This window comes from Alligator sinensis, unplaced genomic scaffold (assembly GCF_000455745.1).
Source record: "Alligator sinensis unplaced genomic scaffold, ASM45574v1 scaffold1258_1, whole genome shotgun sequence".
NCBI lineage: Eukaryota > Metazoa > Chordata > Crocodylia > Alligatoridae > Alligator > Alligator sinensis.
The window spans coordinates 461,019-471,028 of NW_005842520.1; the positions used below are offsets into that span (position 1 = coordinate 461,019).

At 42.4% G+C, this 10,010-nt stretch overlaps 1 protein-coding gene across 4 annotated transcripts in view; it reads left to right on the plus strand.

Annotated features, from left to right (window-relative positions):
• Positions 1–4,651: 4,651 nt before the first annotated feature.
• RNF180 (ring finger protein 180) overlaps positions 4,652–10,010 on the plus strand; it is a 169,899-nt gene continuing 164,540 nt past the window's right edge. For 2 of the 4 annotated variants that reach the window (XM_006031646.3, XM_025213313.1), the window contains exons 1-2: positions 4,654–4,808; positions 6,476–6,605. In XM_006031646.3, coding sequence (XP_006031708.3) covers positions 6,504–6,605 — 102 coding nt within the window. In that variant the 5' untranslated portion in view covers positions 4,654–4,808; positions 6,476–6,503. Of the gene's footprint in view, positions 4,809–6,475; positions 6,606–10,010 lie in introns of all 4 variants that reach the window. The other 2 variants (XM_025213311.1, XM_014523674.2) reach the window with 2 other exon arrangements.

Below are 10,010 nucleotides of genomic sequence, written 5' to 3' on the forward strand. Positions count from 1 at the left end.
GGGAAAAGCTCCTGCACGCGGGTTCTCTGTTGCAGCAGAACACTCCACCGTGCAAAAGAGCTGCAATTTGGCGGGAACATGATTTAGCGATGCCAAAGCGCACACAGACAAAAAAACCCACAACTTTGGGTTGTGACAGTCTTAAACTTGGGGTAGAGCAGGAATCAAAGGGGGGAGGGGGTGCAAGGGCATCAGTGCACACACCTGCCCCTTTCTGAACCCTTTCTTCTGCTTCCCCATCCTTCACCTAATCTGGAGTAAGTATAGACAGTCAAAAAGCCTGAGGCTGAATTGATTTAATCTTTGCAAGTTAGTTTAAGATGCAAAGATTAAACTGAGAAACAACTGGACACACATTTACCTTTGATTCATGAAATGCAGCAGGCCAGAAGCAAGGGGCACTAAAGCATGGCTCTCTGGCACTTCCTCTTCCTGCTGCCCCTGAGATCTTAGGGATTTGCTGTCTAGCATCACAGAACCCAGACTGCAGGGTTCTCATCACTTCTTCTTGCTTCCAGGTGCCTCTGGGATTTGTAGTCCACAGTTGCAGCCAACATTAACTTTCAGAACATTTAGCAGGGCAGGGGAGGGCAGCTCCTGTACTGGAGGGGGGGGGAGGAAGTGGGATTTAACCCCCCCCCCCCCCCCGGCCCCCACCCCACTCCCTCTCCCTCTCCCCTTTCTGTGCTGGAGCAGACAACCCAGCCCAGAGATGGAAAGCATGCTGGGATGCTGGGAGAATCTGATTTAACTTGAACCGGGAAGGGGTGTGGGACAGAAGTTTCATAAACTGGTTTGACCCAAATCAGTTAAGTCTGATACTACATTCAACCAGGTTTATCTTAAACCAGTTTCAGCCATTTTGAAACTGGTTTATCTCCACTGGGCTTCTGTTCTGTTATAGATTTAAACCAGTTTCTGATGACTTCACCTGGTTTATGTGTAACTTCTGTCCCTAGCCCTGGAGGTTTTCCTCCCTCATGAACAGCACCGGTGCCTTTCTGTGTTGCTGCTCCCCATTTTCCCAAATATGGCAGGAGAATAACATAATGAGATTTTTGTCAGATTTTTTCTACTCCACAAGCTACTGAAGAGCAGCTATGAACTGACAAGAATTGTATTGATTTAATTCTCTTGCTTCTGTCAGCAACTGCTGAAATGTTGGGGAAGTCCACAAGGCTAGGAGAATAATGTACTTAGCCCAAAGGCTCTTGGAGAGTGCCTGTTACCGTGGTTGAGAATTACTGGTCTAGTTGTTTGTCTCAACAATGAGGCACTTTTCCTGGATAGATAAAAATAAATAAATAAAAAATAAATAAATTAGATTTTTTTTTAGATTCAAACATTCTTTTATTTAAGTCATACTTTTTAAAATACACATTCATAAATAAAGCTTTTACAATGTTTAAACTTTAACATATTGTCATAATTTGAACTTTATGTAATATATTAACATTATTTAGATTAGATGTGGCATTTGTTTAAAGAATACATTGGTATGTGTTTCCTGCTAGAGTTTGAAGGGAAGTCTAAGCACTGAACTGGTGGAACTTGCTGGTTAAGGCACTTGGAATCAGAGTTTTTTGAAAAGCGAGACTAGCTTTTGAGAGGATTGGATTTCTGCAAATGCAGAGAGAATTTTTTCTGTTCAACTTATTCAAATAGTTCAGTTCAATGAGTTAGTACACTCAAATATGAAAAACAATGTGAGTGTTGGAAGAAAGAGAAAGCTAGTTTTAGTTTAGTAGTTTGAATAAAATTATACGGGTGAAACAATGAGATCTACTGGTTCTAAAATCTTCCAGGACATGGGTTAGATCAGGATCAGGCAAAGTCTGGCCAGCAAGCCAGATGGGGGCTGTGATGGACTCCATTTCCCAGTAGCCCCTGCCTGCATTGCTGCAGGTGATTTTCATGGAGACCCCAGGAGCAGTGGGGTGGCAGCAGGGGGCCAGGGTTTCCATGAAGATGGGCCCAAATAGTGCTGGCAGGGCATATGCAGCTGGGCAGGGAGCTGTTCCGGGGCAGGGGCTGAAGCCGGGGTACAGCTGCAGCCTGCTCCCCACACACCCCAGGCATTAAAATACACATATTAAAATAACGATTTAACATTTGATACCATTGAGAGGTTTAAAGTTTTATACCATTTCAACTGCTGCTTTCAAACCTGTTACGCAGCAATGGCTGCTAAAATCACTGTCCTGGCAGCAAGTCCAGTAAAAACTCAAGAAAAAGTGATGCTCAATTTGCTCAAGCTGTTTTCATTATCAGTTTTCTGCCATATGAAAGAAAAATGTTTGAGTGTGAATATTCTATTTTCCTAAAATATCCCTTTCATGTTAATTTTATTTAACCAGTAGTAATTAGAATCCCCTATTCACTAGGAATATGTTTCTGTCAGTTTCTCTAGAAATAAAAGAATGCTGGAGTTTTAACATAGGCTCCTACTTGTTTGCCTGTCAATTGAAATCTTCAGGGAAATAGGAAAAGCATTGAAATGATTTGTCTTCATTTCACTGTGTAATCATGGTTCAATTTTGTTTATTAAAAGTCTGGTCGTATAACAGTAATAACTATAATGTAATTAGGGTATTTTTGGCTTCAGTAGGGGAGCTGAAGCCTGTTTTCTGGAGGAGAATCCTTGATATATAAAAAAGTACTATCTGCTGAAATAAGCACTATTTCTGAAATAAATATGTGGATAATTGCAGTGCCTTTTATTTAATCTTGTCGTGATTTATTATGTCTTCAAAAACCAGACAGATAAGATGACAAACCACCTAAGCTATTCTGTAACGAGAAGTATGAAAGAGGTTTAAATGGCTGAATAGACCATTTAAGTTGGATGTTTCTAAGTTTGTATTGTAAGAGAAAAGTGAATATAACTAAAAGTGAAGTTGTTCATTCAGGTGCACACAATCATTTCTATGACCTTTTGCCATAGATTTTTGGTGCTTGCTTAAATTTTAATATAATTATTTTTCAATTATTGCTAATAGCCACAATATCATGCTCTAGGATAGAGCAGGTAAAATACAGGCCATGGGCCAGATTGAGTTTACCAGGCCATTCTGTCCAGCCTGCGGGGCCCCTCCAAAAAATAATTATTACTGGCCTGCGGCTGCCCCTCTGAAAGCCGGTGGGAGGCGGGCTTTCATAGGTTGCACATCATCAGACTGGATGAGCTCTGTACCTCTACCTCCCTGGGGTTCCCAGCACTCCAGCTAGGAGAGCCTTGTGGAGGCACCAAGCGTTATGGCTTGCGACTGGACACCTGGTGAGTGGAGAGGGGTGCTCCTGCCTGCAGGAAGGGGGGTGGGGGTGGAGTTTGTGGGTGGATGTGGCTCCCCCACCCCCTCCTATGGTGCACAGCCCTCACTGCCAGCAGCAGCAGGTGACAGGCCCTCAGCGCTCATGGTCCACAGGAGGCAGAGCCCCCCGGCAGCACATGGCTCTGGCTGAATCCCAGGAGCTGTATGTGGAGACACGGAGCCCACCTGTCCCAGCCCGCTGGTGCGTGCCTTCAATCCAGACCAGCCTGGGTCTGTGCCAGCACATGGGGGTAACAGCTCTGCAGGCAGGAGCTATGCATCATCGAGCCAGGCAGACTTCATGCCTCCACTTGGGGCTTCCAGCACTCCAGTGGGGAGCCACATGTGGAGATGCAGAGTCTGCCCGGCCTGATGGCACACGGGTCAGGAGCTGCTGGGAGTCGTGTGCCATCAGGCCAGGCTGGTTCCATACCTCCATGTTTCATGATCCCCACTGGAGTGCTGGAAGCCCCATGTGGAGGCACAGAGCTGGCCCGGCCCAATGGCGCACAGCTCTGGCTGAGTCCCAGAATCTGCACATGGTGGCACGAAGTCAACCTAGTCCATCCGAAGGTGCATGCCAACTGGCCAGGCTGGCTCTGCCCATGTGCAGCTCCTGGGACTCAGCCAGATCCACACGCTGCCAGGAGGCTCTGCCTGCTGGGGGCCAGGAGGACCCCAAGGGCCTGCTGCTGCTGCTGCTGCCATCAGCAGCGGGGGCTGTGTGCCATGGGGGGGCATGTGGTGGGGGGGGCCCACACCCACTCCCACACCCCTCCACAACCCCACACACTCTCCCAGACCCCCTACACACACTGCCAGCCCCCCACAAACCCCATATCCACCCACACATGCTCCCACCCTCCATCCCTTCACAAAACGACAAATCCCACATACACCTCCAACCCCCCTCCCCCCCAACATACAAGAGTAAGGCTATATTTTGAGTTATTATGTAATCACCTCTATATACACTGTGCAAATACACGTAAATCAGGACAAAAAAATTTTGAAATATAGTAAATATTTTATTTTTAGTATACGATTTGTTTTTTTCCCTGTTCGATGATGGCAAACCCCCTTCCCGAAAGGAGTACTTCTGGGGGCAAGGGGAGGGACTTTTGGTGACAAATGTCTGGGGTCGGGGTGGGATTTCTGGTCCCAGGATGGCAATCAGCAGGACACCTGTCAAGGGGCAGGGCTACCCTTGTGGCTCACCAAAATTTGTTAAGTAGCCCTCCAGCCAAAATAATTGCCCACCCCTGATCTAGGAGATTCTTTGCATTTAAAGTCTAATATCAAGTTTATTTTCAGGGAGTGCGCACAGGGAAACCAAAGTAAATGGAAGGAAAAAGATTATCTTTGTTAGGTGACGGTGAAAAGAAAAGTGTTGTTGTGCCCCTGAAAATAAGTTTTAAAAGAGAGATTATCATGGAAAGGAGACTTTGGAGATCACAGAATAGAGAAAACCAAAGATAAATAATGGGATGCAATAAGGTGAAAACACACAAAATCTGTTGACATCACTTTCTGTTTGCTGCTGTTTTAGGGCTTCTTTAAAGTATTTTGCCACTATAGGTATGCTGGCATGACTATCATCAGAGCCCCTGGTAGAAATGCAGAATATGATAACAAAAGGGTTTTTTTTGCCAACATAGTTACCTCCCTGAACAATATTAACTAAGCTAGAAGTCTTCTTCTGTATTGGATTGTTGTCTTTTTATGCCCCTAGCAATAATATTGGCAACACTTCATGGTGTAGACTGGTCCTTCATTTAAATGTGTTTTTGCTAGAGATTTGACTGTAAAGCCAAGGTGAAACCCCATTGACTTTTTGTAGAAGGACCCATGCATTTTAGATCAGTGGTGTCCAGATAATTCACCCTCCCCATCCTGATCTGGCATGTATAATACAGGGTGTGGGGCTGCGTTATCGGGGTAATGCTAACCACAGGTTCAAATTGGTGGCAGCAACGTTAATTGCCATAGCTCTGGGAGCCACAGCAGTTAACACTGTCACTGTTCCCCCACTGCCAAGTTTCTGGAGATGTGGGCATCTGTGCAGGACAGATGACATGGTTTCATGGGCCAGATCCTGCCTGTGGCCTGGACCTTGGGCCCCTGGCACATGCTCATTTAATGGCACAATGGGATCTGTTCCCCATTTCCAACAATTGCACCTTCTTCTGTGCCACGTGTATGGCAGGACACATGATTTTGGGATCAGGGATCAGATTCCAGTTACTACTTGCCAGTTCAGGGGGAGACCAAGATCATGATCCTTGGATTCCTTTGTACAAGAAATTTGAACATTGGGTGCCTGGTGTACTGGCACTGTCCCAGGGCTAGCACCAACAGTCAACTGACTGTCAGTTCCAGCCTGGAGACTGCACTGGAGTCTCCAGCCGGCTCTGGTACAGACCCAGGGCTGGGACCCGCAATCAGCTGATTGTCAGTCTCAGCCCCAGAACCACACCAGAGTCTTGAACTGGCTCTAGTGAGGTCCTAGGGAGACCAGTAATCATCTGACTGTCAATTCCAGTCTTGGAACCCATGAGAGTCTTGTACTGGCTCTTGTGCAGTCCCAGGGATGGAGGAGTTGTCAGTTAAGCACCACCAAGCAGCCGGCATCAGGCTGCATGGCGGGGGACCCTGCCATATGTTCAATAAGGCATGAAGGAAACCAGGCACAAAAATATTCCACATACTTTGTAGGATAATTTTGTGCCTGGTTTCCTGTTTTGTGGCTTGAATGTGTGGCTAGGTTCCTATTTAAGGTGTGATTAACAGGCTAATCATGTCTTAAGTGCAATACCTGCTTTGGGCCTTGGTCACCCCTGCTTTAGAGCAATTAAAAAAAAAGTCATTAGGAAAAGGATCTTGTCTCAGTATTATAGCACCATATATATTCATGGTTCTTTGTGATTTTTTTGAATAATCATTCAGGTTACTGAAACTAGCAGCTCAGAATGGTTATCTTACTGTGTAAAGTACTTTGAAATATTTGGATGAATATGTGCTTCATAAAAACAGTGTTGTGTTTTAGCATGAGTGAGAAAGGAAACAACTTATGCCTGGAGGGGTTGCAGGTGGAGACCCTACATAATGTAAACAGATTATAGATGTCTAAATTAATTATACATTTTTGTGGTCTTTTCATACAGATAAAGAGTTGAAGAATCACAAGTTAAAATGAATAGCCAAGAGGCTGATATGCTTCGGTGTTGGAAGTGTAGAAAATATGTAGCAAATTCTGATTGCCTCATTAAATGTCATGGGAAACAAGAGTGTGAAGTAAGTTATTTTATAGTGCCATTGTTTCTATGTATAACACTAAAATAGGAATATTGGAGTAGCTACATGAGATCAAAATTTATGTCAGTTGTCACTGCACTATCTGCTGCAGTGGCAATTACCCAAATATGGACACCCACACAAAAGAACTTAAGCAATAATGCCACTGAGGATAGCAAGTAGACATTAAGGCTCATCTACACATTACACTTAGGATGTAATTAACCAGCTGTGACCCAGCTACACGCTTAATCAGTTAATAGCATGATAAAGCCAGAAATAAATCACACATTTATTCCACAAACAATGTGTAATAACTTTGTGGCTCATTCTTATCATGCTGTTAATTGAATGTGTGACCAGGTGCTCCCCTTTGCTGGGAGCCCTATCAGTTGATGGGGCTCCCAACCACAAGGGTGTACATATGTAGCCAGGGGGAGTGCCCCATGTGGGAGCTTGCTACCTGCTGGTACAGGGGGTCCATGGGATCGTGATCCCAGGCTCCCCATACACTGGCAATAAGGCATGATTGGATCTCATGCTGGATTCCACAGTCACACCTCCCACGATGCCCATGTGGCATGACAGGAGGTGCGATCATGTGGATTTTACATCAGATCCTATCATACCTTTACCTGAATTTCTGGTCTGGCAAGTACCTTAATGAACACTATTCTACAGTATGAAGGTTGATGTCCCTTACATATTTGCATGCTATGTTTTATCATTGGTTGTGACATTATTTACATAAAACTAATCCATCCCTCTTTTAATCTTGATACGCTTGTTGTAGCAGAATCCTACAGTTTTCTAAAGTATGTTTATGTATTATGTTGGTGAAGTTAAATTATCTGTACCTGCTTTTTCAGTCGGAATGATTTTTTGCTTGTCGTTTTAAAAAGGTGGGAGGTAGTGCATGTGACACACATAACGTAACTCCCCAGATCTGACCTATTTTACAATAGCATGCCCTACAAATTACCGTTTCTTAATTTTTAATTTTGTCAATAGAATAATCTTACAGAAAACAATGCAAGAGCATCTCCTGTTGCTTTGTAACAACATTCAGTTACCAATCTTTCTTTCCAAAGATATTCACAATTGTGCTGACATCTTTTTATGGTATTCGATCAAAGAGAAAAGTAAACAAGTGTACTGTATTGATTTTTGATGCACCAGAAACTCAACAAATTACTGTCTGCCAGTGGGGGAAGCGGCAACCAGTAGGGATTAAAATTATTTTTTCATTCTTTTGTGAGGCTAATATGGTCAATGGCCTATTAAAAACTGGTACACAGCCAAACAGATATCAGGGATTTTCAACGTTTAGAGGCTCAAACATTGATATTGTTTTCCAAATTTATAGTTTGAATCCCTAGATTCAGACAAGCTTCTGTTGTCACATCTTGCTATTGGTGAATCCAAAAAAATGTGGCCATCTCAGTTTACTGTTTTATCCAGGACTAACTTACTAGGTAGGGCCAAGCCCTGGCCACATACATATCTGCAACATAGCCCTCAATACTTCTTCAACCACAGAATCAAACATGAATGTTGAGAAGAAGGGAAATGCTTTAAAGTCTGCTAAGTAGCCCCAGTAGCAACTCCTCAGTCCCTTTCCACCTCTGATCATATCAGAGGTTATGTGCCCACAGTGAATACATTTGTAACTTAAGACGATGAGGAATGATATTGGTGGAGATCTGGCCATTCTGACTGTACAGTGTGGCAGAGGTTCCTACTCTGGGAATCTTCCAGCTGAGTGACAACTGAAAAGAATGATGAGCTGACCCTTCACTCCAAACACTTCCTCTGGTAGCCATGAACAAAGATGGAGCTGCTGGGTGAAAAACTGCCTAATATCCCTGGGATATGTGATAAAGTGGAAATAATAGGGCCTAATTTTTTCATTTACACTAATGGGTACTATATGCCACTCTAATAATGTAAAGAAGACTTTAACCTGTGTGGAAATATTAATTATTCCTACTGTAAGGCCTCTGTATACTGCCAGAGCTGCATAAAGTCATCAGACTGAAAATGAAAGTTAGTCCAACAATATTTTTGTGTATGTGTAGGCACATGGTGATCATTTATTGTTGATGCCTTCCCCCAGTTCCTTTTTTTGTTTCGCCACACAAGAGCTTTGTAGAAATTACTACATCATCGTTGTTGTTATATCAATGCCTCAGGGTCAACCAATAATAATTTCACTTGTTTTAGAAACTGTACAAACACAAAATAATAGATGGTCTCAGATGCTTTTGGGATACCTTTTGGGGTTAATAACATTGACAGAAAATAGCTGAGTGGCAGATGGAAGCAAAACTTTCAAAAGTTTAGATTAAAATAGATTGTTGGGAGGAATTTTACATAGAAACTTGTCAGAGTAAGATAAGAAATGTTTTAAAAAACAAGAAGCTTAGGGCTTCATTAAAAGTAAAGTAGTCATTAGAATCCTCACAGATTTTAAAATGTGCTCACGTGTCAGTTTACAAGGTTAGTTTATGAATCAACGTGGTCAGTTGCACAGAAAGAATCGATGGGAATAGATTATTTTCTCAACAATTTTATGCAGTTCCCATTGAGGTAAGTGATGACTTTTTCTCTCAGTCCCATTGTACTATATTTCAGAGAGATTTTTTTTTTTTTTAGTGTTGGATAAATGTTGAAATGAAATTCCTTGCAAATTCAAATTCTGTATTTGAAAAATGATGTGTTTCCTTGAGTGGTGGTTATGGGCACTATATAAAAATGTAGACATATAAAATAAATTAGGGTATTTGCTGTCAAGAATAACCTTTGTTACATTGTTTTACTAAAACTTTCCCAATTTTACAGCTATCATTTTAAGATATTCTGAGAGGGTATCATACTATTATTCTGTCAACTCATACTATAATATGTAAACCTGTGTAGTACTTTGATAGATTATGAAAAGCTATTTGATTGTTGTAATAGGAATAAAAAATAAAATATTAATACTTTCTGTTTCATCTTGGTTAGGAAAATATAATATTGACGCAGAAATAATACTGGACTACAGTTAGTGATTTGTATAATTTTGCTGTATAAAAAAATAGCCAGGATAGTCTCTCATATCACTGGAGCCAATTGTATTATTCCAGATGGGTGCAGATGTAAATGAAATTGGAAGGTTAAAATATGACTCACATGGAGACCAGGAAATTCAGAGAGAAGTTTTATTCTCTATGATTTCTTCCAATTCACAGTATCTGTCTCAGAGGATTTACCTGCCTGAGTTTGACGTAGCCCCCATTTCCCCTTAGTTTGTTTTGGTAGGTTTTTTACACTTCAGGCACAAGGAAGACCAAGCTTTCTCATCAGATAGCAATCTTATTTTTGGAATCTTTCCTTCTTGTTCATGAAGAAATGCTCTTTCCC